Source organism: Typha latifolia, chromosome 1 (genome assembly GCF_019914945.1).
Source record: "Typha latifolia isolate L0001 chromosome 1, TyphaL0001v2, whole genome shotgun sequence".
In the NCBI taxonomy this organism is placed as follows: Eukaryota; Viridiplantae; Streptophyta; class Magnoliopsida; order Poales; family Typhaceae; genus Typha; species Typha latifolia.
The window spans coordinates 13,285,291-13,303,611 of NC_133086.1; the positions used below are offsets into that span (position 1 = coordinate 13,285,291).

The 18,321-nt window shown below is 38.8% G+C and overlaps 1 protein-coding gene and 1 pseudogene across 9 annotated transcripts in view; both read right to left on the minus strand.

The window, feature by feature from the left end:
• Window positions 1-17,313, minus strand: part of LOC140787460 (ATP-dependent DNA helicase MER3 homolog) — a 43,623-nt gene extending 26,310 nt beyond the window's left edge. For 3 of the 9 annotated variants that reach the window (XM_073136387.1, XM_073136446.1, XM_073136404.1), the window contains exons 1-7: window positions 16,935-17,313; window positions 16,744-16,831; window positions 16,074-16,257; window positions 15,740-15,946; window positions 15,394-15,631; window positions 15,259-15,295; window positions 15,126-15,172 (exon numbers count right to left, since the gene is read on the minus strand). In XM_073136387.1, coding sequence (XP_072992488.1) covers window positions 15,126-15,172; window positions 15,259-15,295; window positions 15,394-15,631; window positions 15,740-15,946; window positions 16,074-16,257; window positions 16,744-16,823 — 793 coding nt within the window. In that variant the 5' untranslated portion in view covers window positions 16,824-16,831; window positions 16,935-17,313. Of the gene's footprint in view, window positions 1-15,125; window positions 15,173-15,258; window positions 15,296-15,393; window positions 15,667-15,739; window positions 15,947-16,073; window positions 16,258-16,743; window positions 16,832-16,911 lie in introns of those variants that run through there. The other 6 variants (XM_073136412.1, XM_073136439.1, XM_073136421.1 and 3 more) reach the window with 5 other exon arrangements.
• On the minus strand, window positions 11,152-14,004 carry LOC140787509 (uncharacterized; annotated as a pseudogene).
• Window positions 17,314-18,321: the final 1,008 nt, after the last annotated feature.

Consider the following 18,321-nt stretch of genomic DNA (forward strand, 5'->3'; position numbering starts at 1 on the left):
TATATTAAAAGCAAGTTGGAAATCAAAAGAACTGAAAGATCTTGAAAAGAAATATGTAAAAGAGATCACATAACGCTATACTATGGATGTATCTCTAGCAGTAGTTGTAATTAAGTAGAAATTGACAAAGGTAGTGAGAGAGAGAGAGAGAGAGAGAGAGAGAGAGAGAGAGAGAGAGACGAGAGAGGCAGGCGGAGAGGGAGAGACGAGAGAGGGAGGTGGAGAGGGGGAGAGAGAGAGAGGGAGAGAGGAGAGAGGGAAAAAAAAAAAAAAAAGAGACTCATGGGAGGTCATCAGAGGTCAAGGAAGCGGGCCATGGAGTTCATCGAGCATCGAGACCCAAAAAAATTCAAATAGAGCTTACTAGCCAAAACAACTTAGACCAACTCAAAACTCAAAGCAAGATCGGCCATAAGAATGGCCAAAACCAACCCAAAACTCTAAGGCCTTGTTCACATCTAGAATAGGGAGGAATAGGAATAGCAAAACCTAATTTGTTATTCCTAAAATGATAATTTTATTCTAGGAATAGCTATTCCTATGTTTACTTGTATTCTGGAATAAATGTGTAATGATTATGTTTGATGCTATATGAAGTGAAGGTAAAGAAGAAAAAATTACTAAAATGCCCTTCGATTTGATTTAAAGTAGATTGATAGAATATATGGTAAATAAATTAATATATTTTATGTATGTAATGCTTGAAGTTACTTATGCAATGCTAGAGTAATGCATTACATATGCAATGTTAGGCTAAGCCATTATATATGCAATCTAGGGAGATCGATATGCAATGTAATATAATACAATATTAGAGACATAAATATGCAATGTAATATAATACAATATTAGAGACATAAATATGCAATGCAATTTTATAAACATAAATATGCAATGCAATGTAATCTGAATATATTTTCATTTTATAAAATAATAGTTTATTAATATTTATATCATTTTTTACATTTAATCCTACATATTTTATAGTCGAAAATAATATTTTATTATTATATTATATAATATTTTAAATATTATTATATTTTGTAGATGGAATATATATTTTTAATAATCTTTCCAAAATAAGATTATTAATAATATTAAAATATTTACACTTTCATATATTTTATTTTAGTTTAAAACATGAGATTACTAATAATATTATATTATTGTTTTCCAAAATTTCTTATGTTATCATTTTAAGAAATAAAGATTTAATTAAGTCAATACATAGTTTAAATAGTAAATATATTATTTTATCTATGAGTTAATATTTAATTTGATAAAATATTAGTTTACTAATATTATATTTTTGATGTTATTAGTAAATATAAAAATTATTTTAACAGTAATATAATTTAGAAAAAAATTATTATATCAATTAAATACTATATTAAAGAATTTTATAATATTTCTATTTATATTTATGTATATAAAATTAAAATAATATTTCATAATAATATTAATATGCAATGCAATACTAGAGAAATAAATATGCAATGCAATACAATACTAGAAAATAGATATGTAATACAATGCAATGTTAGGGAGATGCTATGATATGAAGATAAATATGTAACACTTGAATGCAATGCTAGAAAGATAAATATACAATACAATGCAATACTAGGGAGCTAGATATGCAATGCTTGAATGTAATGCTAGAGAGACAAATATACAATGCAATGCTAAGGCAATAAATATGCAATGCTTGAATGCAATTTGTCTATATTTTAATTTTGTAAAATATTAGTTTATTAATATTTATCCTTTTTTATATTTAATCCTACATATATTATAGTCAAAAATAATATTTTATTATTATAAATATTTAAAATATTATAAAATATTATTATATTTTATAATATTTTAAATATTGCCATATTTTATTTTACATGGAACATATATTTTTAATAATCATTCCAAAATGAAATTATTAAATATATTAACTATTTACACTTTCATATTTTTATTTTAGCTTAAAAATGAGATTACTAATAATTTTTTTCCAAACTTTCTTATTTTATTATATTTAAAAAAATTCAATTAGGTTAAAAATAGTTTCAATAGTAAATAATTATTTATCGATGATTTAATATTTATTTTGATAAAATATTAGTTTTAATTAATATTATATTTTTGATGTTATTAGTAAATAGAAAAATTATTTTAATAATAAGTTAATTTATAATATTTATATTTATATTTAAGTATATAAAATGAAAATAATATTTAATAATAATAATACCTTTTAAAACATGCTTAAGTTTATGAAATATTAAATTATTAATATTTTATGCTGTATAAATTAAATTTTATTTATTTAGTATAAAATAAAAGAGTATGATAAGTGATAGAGAGAAAGTAGAGAGGAGTGATAAATTATGATAAGATGTTGATAAGATGTTTGAGAGAGAGAAGAGATGAGTAATGAATTACAATAAGATGTTTGAAAGAGATAAGATATGGGTGATAAATTATAATAGGATATTTAAGAGAGGTTGTAGTCAAATCAAGGGTAAATTAATAATTGGGTTACTGTGTGATATAAAATATAATTTTCATAAATAGTGTTTATATTCTGGAATATGTCTATTATGGTGTTTAGCTATTATTATGGAATAAGTGGTTGTATTCTAAAATAAGGACTTTTGTTATTCCTGAAGTGGGGTTAAAAGGATCGGCTATGGCCAATTCTCATCCACTTCAATCAATTAGTTTCGGGACCAATAGAAACTTCCATTCATGATAATGCTCAAGGTTCCCAATTTCGGCCGATTCCCGAGTGGGATAGGCCGATACGGATCGAGATTAGGTTGGCTAGTTTAGGCCGGGGCTAGTTTCGGCTGGGATAACAGCCAGGGCTAGTTTCGGCCATGGTATTGACTATCTCGGCCAAAATGGGTGGGAATAGGTCGGATCGGACCCGAGGGACCTCCAACCACCCCCACCCCCCCTAAACTTGCCTTTCTTTCTCCCATTTCTCTCTCTCTTTTCTTTTTTTCTCTCTTTCTCACCGGTGACCTTGACCTTCGGTGACGTTCTCCGATGAAAATCCGATAACCTCAATCTCCGATGACCTCGGGTGAGTTTTTTTTTAGTTTTTGATTCCTCTCATTCCCTCTCTATTTCTCTTCCTGCGATGAAGCAGTAGGTGCTGCTACGCACCTATTGTTGCTATTGTGGTGAAGCAGCAACAGGTGCTATTGCTACTGCGGTGATTATCCTCAGTATTCTCAGACACAAAATCATTATGATGGTTATTATCCTTCTCAGACACAAGTCACATAATAAGATCCATACAATATGACTAGTATGATAGAATCATTTTTTTGAGCATCAAGTCCTAGGTATCATTATTTATAAACTTATGGTGATTATGACGATGAAAACTATAGAAATTTACAAGAACCAGCTTGGTATTTTGAGTAAGTGATGTAGGCATCATCTTCAATTTGACCAAAATAAAGTTCTTAAGTCCAATTTTGGTCTAATTGATCTAATTAGGCTCAACTTATTTTCACATTTAATTTGTTGAGTTGATTTTTAATTCAAATAATCAATTTCATATGATTCGGACTTCACCGATGTCTCGAGCATGAATTCACTTTAGGAGTGTCTTTGTTTCTTGTTTTAATGTTTAATTTCTAAGAAAATAAGTTTTCTATAAGTCGCATTCAAACGCGGTTAGAGTGAGTTCGAACGCGATTGTGAACGTGATTGCGAACAGGTTGTGAGAGTGTGCACTGTGCATTCGAACGCCCCGTTCGAACGCACTGTGAACGCAAGCATCACGTTCGCAAATCCAAAGAAGTGGGAAGCAGGCGCGTTCGATCGCCTGCATCACGTTCGCAAATCTAGAGAAGAGCAAACTCGGTGCGTTCGAACGCGGTCAAGCGCATTCGAACGCGGGCGGCGAAATTGTATTATTTACGGTTAATTTTGAGTTGTTTGGTTAGCCTCTAAAAAGGATGTGGATGGCAACCAAAAGATTATTATTGAAGAATTGAGTTTTGCCTTGCCTCCTTCGTCTTCTTCGCTCTCATTCTCTCAATCCCTGGCGATGCCGCTTCTAACCTCCCTCGATCGGCCAATCACCCTAGACCCTTAGGGGCAGCCCTCTCCTTCCTCTTCTTCTAATCTATCCAACACTTGCCCTAACCCTTCCATCAACTATAACCTTTCCATCACCACTTTTCACCGGTGCCACCACACAAACGCCGGTCCACCTCCATCCACCATCATCCTAGGATCTCGTGCCTCCATCCACGGATCCTAAACAGACCACCCTTGATGTTCGTCCACTAATCGGACGATATCTCGAGATCCCTACATCCGATTCGCCTGAAACTTGAATTGTTGAAAGCTCTTTTCTGGGGTACAACATATCCAAATTTCACGTCGATCCGACGGTGGCATCTTTTAGGATCTTATTACAAAGTTTCCTGCCAAATCCAGTCCAGATCAGAGAATTGGAAGAGATCAAACCTTAGCCTAAGGGGAGATCGTATCAAGCTGGTATTAGAGCCAGGTTCCTCGGACAAGCACTTCCTATGATGACCACCAGAGCCATGGCTGCATGGCGAGATGATGAAGAAGAGATTCTCCTAATAGAGGAGGGGGAAATGGTAGCGGGGACTTCCACCCGTGGAACCGCCCGATCTAATCGAAATACGGAAGAACCTAGTGTTCAAGCCATGTTGGGGTCTTTTTTCGAACAAATGGCCATCAATAACTAGATGATGATGGAGATGATGGAGATGATGCGGGAATTACGGGCGACAAGGGAAGCAATGGCGAATGGGAACATACCATCGACCCCACGATGCGAGTCCACCCCCATGAACCCACCGCCACCGGTTCAGCCTTTGCAACCACAAAAGTCGCTACTGCCACCACCCTATGGGCAGAGGCAAGCAAGGATGGTTACACCAGGCCCAGTTGCAGGTGAACCCATCCGACGAGCGAACCACTATGGAGACCACCTTGGAGATCAAGATCCGTGGGCGGGTCAATACGATCCGGAACCACGGTGAGTTAATCAAAATCGAAGGAGGAATCATCAACCCTTCATGGTGCATCCTCCTCCGGTTAGACAAGGACTTGGACATGATTCGGAACAAGACAATGGCATCCATAGACAAATCGTGTGTCTCAAATTCCCTAAGTTCAAAGGTGGCGATCCGATCGATTGGTTGTATAGGGCAGAGCAATTCTTCACATACCAAGGTACGGCGAAAGAATACAAGGTGACACTTGCGAGCTTCCACCTTAAGGATGCGGCGCTTCATTGGTTTCGAGCAGCCAATGCCACTGAGGCTATCGATACTTGGGCTGAATTTTGTGCTGATATCACACGGCGATTTGGAGCGTCGGGGGTATGAAGACTTTGATGCTCTCCTCTCAAACACGGTGCAAAAGACCACGATTGGGGCATACCAAGAAGAATTTAAGAGGATAAGTAGCCGATGTCATCCACCTTGGACGGATCAGCAACTTCGCAGCACCTTCATCTCCGGGCTGCGGGGAGATATATAAGCCGATGTGAAGGCTTTAAGGCCTAGAACTTTAAAGGAGGCCTTCAAAGATGCGGTGCTTATGGAAGACAAACATAGGGCTATGAAGTTATACCTGAAATAGAGTTGGACCAGCCAAGAAAGCCGCAATCAAGCTCAACCAACCATAGTGGCAGGAAATATCACCGGAGTACCAAAAATTGCTGCTGCAGTGGTACCTTCTCGAGCACCCTTGAAGCCATCCCAAGATGTGAAATATGCACCTAGAGGTTCGGGACGAGCACTCACACCTGCTCAAGTGGAGGAACGAAGGGCCAAAGGCCTGTGCTTTCATTGTGATGAGAAGTTTGTTCCCGGGCATCGCTGCGCTAAACCGATGGGATCGATGATGCTAATAAATGGATTGGAGGATGTGGAGGATGAGTTTGCAGCTAAAAATGAAGGTGTGGCTAGACATCAAGGAGAAGAAGCTGAGGAGCAACCCGTGGAGGACATGATAGCCAAAATCTCCCTCCACGCCTATTCGGGGATAGTGACGCCAAAGACCTTGCAGGTGAACGGTGTAGTCAAGAAAACCACAGTGAGAATCTTGATTGACACCGGGTCCACCCATAACTTCATTGACAAGAGGCTCCTTAGGAAAATTGGGCTCGAGTAGGAACCCACCGAAGGGTTCGACGTGACGATTGGAGATGGCACCACATTGTGAGCGGATTTTATTTGTGGAGGTGTGGAATTGAAGGTCCCAAACTTTCACATTGGACATTTATCCGTTGGCCTTGCGAGGTGCCGACATTGTTTTGGGGACTCAATGGCTTCAAAGCTTAGGGCCCGTAATATTTGATTTCTCAAATCTCACACTGACATTTCGGAGGAATAGACGAAGGGTGCTCCTGAATGGAAATCAACCACGGCAAGGGCCGACGTTGCAACCACTTATGGGCTTTCCTTGTGCAAGGGACTGAACTCTACTATTGCAAATGACTGTTGTTGAACCAGAACATCCACCACCAAGGAAAATAGCCGCTGACATGCAAGAGCTATTGCAGGAATTCCAGGATCTCTTCGAGGACTGCCGCCGACCCGTCGGCACGATCATTGCATCCAGATCATTCTAGGGGCTGAACCAGCAAATGTCCGGCCCTATCGGTACCCGCATGTCCAGAAGGAAGAGATCAGTAGATTGGTGGTGGAAATGCTCAAGCAAGGGATTATTCAACCAAGTAGAAGTGCCTACTCGTCGCCGGTGCTGCTGGTTCGGAAGAAAGACGAGAGTTGGCAGTTTTGCGTTGACTACCGAGCCTTGAATGCCATTACCGTCAAGGACCAGTATCTAATACCAGTGATCGAGGAGTTGCTGGATGAACTCACAGGGTCGACTTACTTCAGCAAACTTGACTTAAGAGCGGGGTACCATCAAATCCGCGTCGACTCGGAAGATGTGCACAAAATGGTATTCCGAACTCACAATGGCCATTATGAGTTCCGAGTCATGCCGTTTGGGCTCACCAATGCACCGGTCACCTTCCAAGGGCTGATGAATGACTTTTTCTGCCCACTCTTGCGTCGGTACATGCTCGTCTTCTTTGACGATATTCTAGTGTATAGTAGGAATTGGAGCGAGCACTTGCGGCATGTGCGGGAGGTATTAAATATCTTGCGACAAAACCAATTAAAAGTCAAGATGAGCAAGTGTCTTTGGGGAGAGCCACGAGTGGAGTACTTGGGGCACATAATCTCAGCAAGAGGAGTGGAAGCCGATCCAAGCAAGATCAAGAATATGGTGGATTGGCTAATTTCTACTAATCAGCAGGAATTGAGGGGATTCCTTGGGTTGACGGGGTACTACCGGCGATTCGTTGGCAACTACGGCAAAATTGCTGCCCCGCTGACCTCCTTACTCAGAAAAGAAGGGTTTCAATGGACGGGCAAGACGACGGAGGCCTTCGAAGCCTTGAAGACAGCTATGTCTACCGCTCCGGTTCTAGCATTACTGGATTTCAGCAAGCCCTTTGTGGTGGAATGCGACGCTTCGGGTGAGGGCATTGGGCAATTTTGATGCAAGAGGACAGACCCGTGGCATATATGAGCAAGGCATTGTCAAATCAGTTGCGACAGCTATCCACCTACGAGCGCGAAATACTAGCGATTCTCCACGCCATCACCAAATGGCGACCCTACTTGATTGGCCAACGGTTTACTATCCGCACGGACCAGCGTAGCTTACCCTACTTCATGGAATAACGTGTGCACACCCCAGTCCAACAACGGTGGGTCACGAAACTCCTTGGGTATGACTACGAATTAGTCTACAAAAAGGGGATCGAGAATCGAGCGGCCGATACCCTTTCGCGCCAACCGGACACAAGTGAACTTGCCTCTTTTTCAGCACCAACATTTCCTCTATTTTCATATATGTGGGGATCCAATGCAAAAGATCATACCATGGAGCAGCTTGAGTCAGAGTTCAAAGATCGCTTCCCAAATTTCAAACCTTGAGGACAAGGTTGCGGAAGCTTGGTGGATTGATACGATTCGGACTTCACCGATGTCATCTCGAGTATGGATTCACTTTCGGAGTATCTCTGTTTCTTGTTTTAATATTTAATTTCCAAGAAAATAAGTTTTCTATAAGTCGTATTCGAACGCGGTTGGAGTGAGTTCAAACACGGTTGTGAATGCGATTGTGAACGGGTTGTGAGAGTGCACTGTGCGTTCGAACACCCCGTTCGAACGCACTGTGAATGCCTGCATCGCGTTCGCAAATCTAGAGAAGTGGGAAACAGGCGCATTCGATCGCGGGTTCGAACGCCTGCATCGCGTTCGCAAATTCAAAGAAAAGCAAACTCGGTGCATTTGAACGCGGTCGGGCGCGTTCGAACGCGGGCGACGAAATTATATTGTTTAGGGTTAATTTTGAGTTGTTTGATTAGCCTCTAAAAAGGATGTGGATGGCAACCAAAAGATTATTATTGAAAAATTGAGTTTTGCCTTGCCTCCTTCGTCTTCTTCGCTCTCATTTTCTCAATCCCTGGCGATGCCGCTTCTAACCTCCCTCGACCGGCCAATCACTCTAGACCCTTAGGGGCAGCCCTCTCCTTCCCCTTCTTCTAATCTATCCAACACTTGCCCTAACCCTTCCATTAACTATAACCTTTCCATCACCACTTTTCACCGATGCCACCACACAAACGCCGGTCCACCTCCATCCACCATCATCCTAGAATCTCGTGCCTCCATCCACGGATCCTAAACAGACCACCCTGATATTCGTCCACTAATTAGACGATATCTCGAGATCCCCACATCCGATTCGCTTGAAACTTGAATTGTTGGAAAGCTCTTTTCTAGGGCTACATATCCAAATTTCACGTCGATCCGACGGCGATATCTTTCGGGATCTTATTACAAAGTTCCATGCCACATCCAGTCCAGATCAGAGAATTGGAAGAGATCGAACCTTAGCCTAAGGGGAGATTGTATCACAACTGAATTAGTCAATTGATAGATATGATAAGCCTATATGCGGGGGATGTCCGCATTGAGTTATTATCCAAATTGGGTTAGTTAATTTGGGTAAGACTTAATCAATTAGGATCCTATTAGAATCTCAATTGATAGTTATGGTAAGCTTATATATAGGGGATGTCCACATTAATTTATTACCTAAATTAGGTTAGTCAATTCAGGTAAAATGATCAATTAGAGTCCTATTAGGAAATAAGTTCCTATTAGAATCAGCTATAATCAAAGTTGTTAACCTATTTAAGGGTTATTGCATGAGAAACAAGGAAGGATTTAGAACAAGATTTATTTGAAATCTCTTATTTTCTATCCTGCGGTCTTCTTCTTCTTCTTCTTCTCGCTCTCTCTCTCTCTCTCTCCCCCTTTCTCCTACTCCGTCTTAAGATTCTTCTCTAATCTCTTCTACTTCTTCTCTAAACCTCTCTTCTTCTTCAATCTCTACTTTTTCTTTGGTTACTGCTACTATCTAGAAGATTCCAGTAGTGAAAGATAATTTTTTGATGCCCGGACGTGAAGAGGACTTGGTTTCAAAGTAAAAGCACTACTATTCCATTTATTGGTAAACATAAACTCTAAAGTCTTTCCTTACACCATATTTTAGGCATTTCTACTATCAACGTACTTGTTTAAGAGTTGAGGAAGCTACTACCTTATTTGAGTAGTTTTTTCTCCTTCCATCTAGTAGTGATCCTTTTAATCAATTAACTTGTTATCAGTTATTGTTTACTATATTTTACTTTAGTTACTTGTTTGGGTCGATTGTTCACCAAAACATTGCATTCATACTAGATTTGCATCAGTAAGTTAATACATTTTTTTAAGTTTTCAGGCTTCATATGTAAGTAATTTTTATTTTCTTATTTTCCTGTCATTTTTTCTAAATATTTAAAAAAACTTCTATATATTTAAATAATATTTAGAATTTTACGTAACCAAAAAATAGTCTGATCCAATACATTTTTTAAGTTTTTAGGCTTCTTATGTAAATAATTTTTATTTTCTTATTTTTCTGTCTTTTTTTCTAAATATTTAGAAATTTTTCTGTATTTTTAAATAATATTTAGAATTTTAAATAATAATACGAATAGCCATTACGTATCATTTTTTCGGACGGTCGATACCAATCCCGATACTAGGAACCTTAATATTGATACCATTATTCCACAAAAACCGAATATGTTTCACAAATATCTATACAGCCTAGCCTAGGCATATGCTAAAGGATTTAGCTTATTATAGATGAAAATTATTCACATGATTCAATAGCATATTAGGTCAATACTGAACCTAGAAGCTAATGGTAGCTTTCTACAGCCATATGAATATAGAAGAGTGTTAATCAAAAGAACAACCATCTCTAGATTGTCAATTTGAAAGTATTAGCAAGATGAATAGAACAGTAGTACAGTTATAACTACGCCATCTTAAAAGTTAAGAGAACTAGCAGCGAAATAAGAAAGGGATTGTTCAGATGACACAAGAAGTACAGTTAAATAAGGACAAGTTCTGGATTATTTGTTGAGTGTCAGTTAAATTCTAAGAGATGACTAGAGAATGAAAGAAAGAGTAGTCTGGGAATAAGATTTTATAAATTCCAGAATTTCATCATGATGAAATTCCTTAAGTTTGCTCAAGAAAAAATGTTCGTTACCCTAAATTGTTATGAACTTTAACAGAGCCAATACTCCACTCAAATATTGAATTCTTCTCAAAGCCAATCCGGAACCATAATAGCCTGAAGGAAGATTCAAATATTAAAAGAAAAAGTGTTTTCTTGCTTTAGCAGTGGTCAGATCACATCTCTCACTTCTCAGCGCCGGTATACTGTTAAGTGTTAAAACATTACAAGACAATAACATTCTAAGAATTATGTAAGGTTCATAGGCTGGTGAACCTTTAGAAGTCAGCAATAAAGCACGGACACGGACACGGGACACGGACACGACACGATACGGACACGGCGACACGGCAAATTTTGAAAATATAGGACACGGACACGGCATAGGACACGGCGAAATAAATAAATAAATAAATAAAATAAAAAATTATCTAAAGTAAAAATTTGTAATCTAGTAGTGTTAAACATACATCAAGCTATAAGAACTAAGAAGTATCATTCAAAAAGTACACATGAAGCTGTAAGAACTAATTTAAAGATAATAACAAAATTGAAAGACAATCAAATGCCTCATTGCCTTCATCAACAAAACATGTCCTACTATCCAAGTAACTGAGTTCCACAAAAGTTTTAAAACTAACAATCATTACAAAATAGCAACATAAGGTAGATCATTCATCTTCAACTGCCTCGTTGCCTTCATCAACAAACATTATAGTCTCTAAATCCGGTTCATCAATTGAGAGATCAGCAAACTCCAACATTCCTGCACCATTAAAGGAATCATAAGAATCTCCTCCAACATCCCACATCTTGGTCTCCTCTCTTAAATAATCTGGAGATCTCCTTGATAGAAGGCGAAGATTAGTATGCACATATACTAAATCTTCAGCTCTTTGTGGAGTTATCTTGTTTCTTTTCAATGAATGGATGAAAGAATAAGTGCTCCAGTTCCTCTCACAACCTGAAGAAGAGCAAGGTTGCCCAAGTAACCTAAGTGCTAAATTCTGAAGAATAGGAGCAGAAGCACCATGAGCAACCCACCACATGTTTGGATCAAACTCATTTCTATCTGCTATTGAATCATACTCAAGAAAACTTTTGGTTGATGTGGAGAAACTAGTATACTCTTGGTATGCCATTTTTCGTTCTTCTGCATTTGGAAATAACCTTTTTAAGCATTTGTTTCTCATATTAGAAATTTCCAAATCCTTATGCGGTGGTACACGATTTGGATCCTCTTGAATCCATGATGAGCTATAATACCTATTAACATAATCATATAATTAGTAAACAATAACAATGAAAGAACAATAAAACTTTTAATCATAAGATAGAAATTAAATTAACCTTGGATTCAAAGAATGTGCTAAGCAATGTAATGGTGTATTGCTTTTATCCCATCTATCCACTAGGATCTTATGCACCACTGAATAAAAAATAGATTCATCGCCTTCTTTCTTGTTTTCATACATAAATATGATTGTCTTCACCTTTTCAATCATTGTATCCCACATTTCATATATCAAATGTAAGCATGGTTTATCTGTGTCTGCAACCCGTAGCATACTGTATATAGGCTCAGAAAGCAAGTATATATTCAATTTTATCCCACCAAATGTCATCAAGGACTTTATCTTTGATAAACTGTGCTTTGCCAATATCATCTTCCCTATAAGAACTCCATTTATCACTGATTACCATTGATTGAAGACCCTTCTTGATCTTTCTAAATCTTTTCAACATTATAATCACCGAAGCAAACCGAGTCTCCGCAATAGCAAGCAATTTTAAGTTGACAAATTCATTAAAAATAGCCAACCTCATTGAATGTTGCATGATGAAAGCTAGGTTCTTCAAAGCTAGGTGTTTTTAGCTGCACATATGTTCTTCAAAGCTAGGTTGAGAGTGTGAACTACACATGGAGTCCAAAAAATGTGAGAAAACCTTGCTTCAAGAAGCATCCCTGCTGCCTTACAAACAGGTGCATTATCTGTAACTACTTGGACTACATTATGAGGTCCAACCTCTTCAATGATTTTAATGATCAAATTAGAGATAAAAAATTTGTCTTTATATTCTCCTTCACAATTCACAGCTCTTAAGAACATAGGCCCACTCTCAGTCACCGCTAAAAAATTTATAAGCGGTCTCCTCTGTGCATCAGTCCAACCATCACATACAATACTCACCCCTTTTTCTCCCCATGTGCTTCTAATAGGGTTTAGCAACATTTCAATATTTGCTCTCTCTTGTTGAAGTAGTGTAGTTCTCAACATATTGTAGCCAGGGGGCATAAATCCAGAAATATTATTATTTGCTGCAAATTGAAAGGCTCTAACATAGTAAGGGTTTCTTGCCAGATGAAAAGGCAACCCAGCTGAATAAAACATTCTTGCAATCTCACAATATAATTGATTGCGAGCACCAGAATTAAATGACTTCTCAATAGGTGTCATTCCTGTTGCTCTTTTTTTTCTTGATGTCCCTCCCATATCAAAACCTACACCTCCAACTGAGCTACTAGAAGATGCCGCTTGTCCAAATTTTGGCAAAGGAATTTGTTTAGGCATCGAATTTTTAATTTTCATTTCGGCAATATCAACAATCCTTTTCATTTCCATAACATGTTCACTACTCACTTTTGGACAACCTCTAATTCCATGCCCACTAATTTTCAGCAAATGAGCCTTTACTCTATAATATGATCCCTTGTAGACTTGTTGACAATAATTGCATCTAAAATTATGATTTCCTCCACCTTCTCCCAATTTCTCCATCTTAGTAACATATCTCCACAAGGGAGCATTATCATCCACACACGATACAGTATTTTGACTAGAATCAGAATTATTTTCAGTATTCATTTTTCTTCAATCGCAATAAAACTACATTAGTAAAGAGATATGTATTAGCATTTAGCAGATTAACAATTTAATAGACAGAGATTAAAGAAGCTTTAATATAATTTAACAATTTAATAACAGAGGCAGTGAGAGAGAATGAGAGAGAGAGACAGTGAGACAGAGAGAGAGACAGTGAGACAGAGAGAATGAGAGAGAGAGAGACAGTGAGACAGAGAATGAGAGATTGAGGGAGGAAGAGACAGTGAGAGCGAGAGAGAATGAGAGAGAGAGAGAGAGACAGTGAGACAGAGAGAGAATGAGAGAGAGAGAGAGAGACAGTGAGACAGAGAGAGAATGAGAGAGAGAGACAGTGAGACAGAGAGAGGGAGGGAGAGACAGTGAGAGCGAGAGAGAATGAGAGAGAGAGAGAGAGAGAGACAGTGAGACAGAGAGAGAATGAGAGAGAGAGAGACAGTGAGACAGAGAGAGAATGAGAGAGAGAGAGACAAAGGAGACGAGAGAGAATGAGAGCGTGGAGTGAGACAAATGAGAGAGCGAGAATGAGAGATTGGGAGAGAAGGAGGAAGAGACAGAGAGAGACAGAGAGAGAGTGAGACGGCGAGAGAGAGAGACAAAGAATGAGAGAGGGAGGAAGATACGGGGAGAGAGACAGAGACAGGGAGGGAGAGACAGAAAATGTGAGAGAGTGAGACATCGAGAGAGTGAGACAAATGAGAGAGCGAGAGAGAGAGAGGGAGGAAGAGACGAGAGAATGTGAGAGAGAGAAAGGGAGGGAGGAAGATACGGGGAGAGAGAGAGACAGAGACGGGGAGGCAATGGAGGGCGGGAGTGAGGAAGAGACGGAGAGAGAGAGAGAGAGACGAGACGAGGGGAGAGAGAAGAACCCGCGTCCTCGCCGTACTCAGCTCGCCGCACTCGCTCCGTCGGCCGCCGCACTCACTCGCTCCGTCGGCCGTCGCACGCACTCGCTCACCGCTCGTCGCTCGGTAGCTGCTCGGGTTTTAGGGCTTCGATCGCTCAACAAAGAAGGTAAGGTTTATTATCGGGTTTGGATCCGGGTTGATAACATTCGATCGAACCCCGACCCGACCCGTTAAACAATATCTAAAATACCGCCCGTGTCCCAACAGTGTCTGATTTTCTTTTTTTTTTTTTTTTTTTAGGAAACTCTGGACACGTGTCGGACACATGTCCCATGCGTGTCCGACGCGTGTCCGTGTCCGACACGTGTCGGACACGGACAACTCTTCCTGGGAGAGGTGTCGGTGCTTCATTGGAAGTCAGCCTATTATGATACTATCCTCAAACTGCAATTTACTTCTATTTACCATAAAGTTCCATTTATGGGAATGATATAGAAAAGAATCCTTTTGGCACATGATTTCAATAATAAGGATATCCTAGAAAAAGAAAGTTTACACTACCATCCACGTAATACATGCCATTATACATGCTCTAGTATACACTACCCATCCACATAATGCATGCCATTATTCATGTTCTAGTATAAAGCGGCTAGGAAAAGAATGATTAAGAAAAGAACAAGTCACTGGACATGAACATCCCTAGGCAAAGTAATGGAAGGTCGGAGTTGGACCATACCTAACACCTTGGTTGTCAACTTTACAGGCCTCATCTCTTCTCCAAATCTGAAGCAGGAATATGATAAGGAATAAAAAGAAGCTAACAGAAGATCTCGCACTATAATTTCCTTAGAAGATTGACAGAGTAGTACCTTTTAATCCCTTGAGGGGTTACCAAAAGCCATTCCGCTGCAATTTCAATAACAATGAATGTATTTGAATTCAGTTACTAGTTGCTCCTGATGAGAAAAATATTGTCAAATAAACTGTTTTGGGACATCACCTACCAAGGTCCTCAATATTAGGAATAGTGGCAGAGACTGCAATAAAGCGCACATTTGCCAAAGGAGTGGAGCTCATATCTGAGATACAAGAAAGCATCTTTATTCTACTAATCACTGCTTCTAAGGCAGCTCCACGTGGGTCATTGAGGAGGTGAACTTCATCAATAAGTACAAGGGCAATGTCACTAAAGAAACTTAACCCTCCATCCTTTACACCGTGACGAGTGACAGCATCAAATTTCTGTGGAAGTTATATCCAGTTCCAAAAGGAAGACACTGTATTATAGGAATAAACGAAAAAATAGCAACATAACAATACCAACAAAAATGGCAAAGTCATTTGCATTACTTCTAAAAGTAGAAAGGAGCAAAATATGGTTTGTTTCTTAGTAACCTCAGGAGTGGTTAGAATTATGTCTGCCTCTTGTATGTTCTTAAAGTTATGAAATTCATTGTCACTAGTCATTTCCAAGCAATTAATTCCCCAGGGACCCAGCTTCATACTCCAGTCTCGAAGTTTTTCTTGTACTAATGCCTTTGATGGAGCAATATAAATCTGTTTCAGAGGAACAACAAGAAACCAGAGAAAGAATCAGTGTCCAATAAAACTCTTACAACTGTAAGAGGAGAATCAGTGTCAAATAAAACTCTTACAAATGTAAGAGGCTAGTTGCAGAACATACTGTTTTTAGGATGCCTTTTATATGATTGAACTTTCCTTCCTGAGAAAGGAACCTTGAAAGAAGCCTTAGAATGCAGAGCTCAAAGAGTACTGTCTTGCCACTTCCAGTTGGTGCTGAGATGACCATGTTTATATCGGATAGGAAACATAAAGGAAAGCACTCACTCTGCAGGGAATTAAAGTATCTGTGGACACACAATTTCCATTAGACACCAATATTTTAGGAACCAAATATCTATTTGAACAGTTTTTTAGGATGCAACGAGTTATCTTGATTGCATCTACTTATCACAATTTTTATGGCAATGTACACATATTGTGAATTATTGTTTCTTCATCAGATGTTAAAATGGAGAAATGCTGAGATAAAATTTATTAGGATAATTTATGTTCCGATAAAATGGACTGCACAAAGTTGCAGCAAATACAAGAAATTAAAGGTGTCTTTTTACAACAAATATAATCCATAGATGCAGATGGAATTTGGCTTAACACTATATCCAGATGAACGCATATTACATCTTAAATATGAAGTTACTGCCTAGGAACCTAAACCCAGTTAAACATAGCCTAAGACCGAGTATGCAACAAAATTTTCTTGCCGAAAGGGGTAATTCAAAAGACCTGCAAAGTTTGCACGAATGTAGGAAGCCGCAATGCTCTATGCCTACCTGAAGTTAAAGGTGGAACGAAAAGGTGCAGGTAGATCAACAACAGATCTCAGAGAGTATTGGTCTTCGAAAGATCCCATTCTAACTCCTACAAGCTTGCAATTAGAATACTTTTAGACTAATTCCTGTTAAATTAACAGCACTAGCACATTCAAAGAGAACTTAAACCTTACTGATATAGCAAAAGTAACCTGCTGCAAGATTGTGCTAGGTTGGATTAAGATTTTCCTTCAAGGACCGCAGTACTCATTCGTAAGCCAACTACGTACACACTCCTCTCTCGGGGCACAAGCTCATGCGCCGCCGTCCCCCGCGGTTGCCTTCCCTATTCTCTGGACCGATCGATTCGAAGGCAATGTTCTCGACGCCCACGATGTTTCGGAAGATGGTTGGGACCGTCGCAGAGGAGAGTTTCGATCGAGGACCGTCGCAGAACGGTTTTGATCAATCTGTTTTGGATTTAGAAATCTGGTTATTGGATTGATTGATTGTTTGATTTAGTGGAGAAGGGAGTTTTTGTTTCTGATTCTTTGGGGGATTGCAGTGTTTTTTGATCTGGCTCGCGTTATGATATTCGATCGTATTTCACTATTTGAGCTCTTTTTCTCAATTGGGGTGGATAGTAACGTTACCGCGGAATTCTTTGGACATTCCGCTGGGATTCAATTTGAGTAAATTACACCAACACCCTTGGAATTGTATCACTTATCAGTTATCAACTTATTAAACCTGTCACACTAAACCCTGATATAAAAAATTGATTTTTACATAATTGCCACTAAAATTTTCCAAATATTATAATTGCCAATATATTGTCCAAAATCTCATAATTGTCAACCATATCATTGTTTTCTTAAAAAAAAATATTATTATAGTTAGCTTTTAGCATAATATTTTACGAACCAGCTTGATCCGATCCGAAACGGTTCTGGACTAAATTGAGGTCGTAACTTTCGATGGTCTGTGTGTCGCCTTTAACTCTCGTATCTTCTCTTCCATCATTTGAGCCGCTGAGAAGGCTTCCAACAAGGTAGTAGGACGAGTCACCTTGACTTCCGCTTGGATATCACGACGAAGCCCGGAGAAGAATGTGCTTTTGAGAGCAGAGTCCGACCACCTGTGAACTCAATTGGTAATTCTTTTGAACTCCTCTTGATAGGCTCTTACGGTCTTTTAGGTTAACTTCATCAAGGTGGCTTGAAAGTCTTCATAGTTGGAGTGTTCGAAACGCACACAAAGCGCATCGAAAAACTCCTGCCAAGTATTGAAGGCGCGCGCATGGTGTGCAGCTTGGAATCACCTCACTGCTACCTCGTCAACATGGAATGAGGCCATGATAAGTATGGAACGTCCTATTCAATGTCTGGATTGGTTGTAGGAAAACAATTCGTGCAACCGAGAAAAATATTCACCCAGATATTCTTTCGTAGTTAGAAAATTACGAAACCAATAGTGATTGATTTGTAACTTCCTGATCTACGATTTTTGTATTCAGACTAAAACTGAGATGAAAATACGCAAGAATGGGGGTGACGAGTGGAGATGATGATAGGGTTATGGATGATAATAGAGATGAGG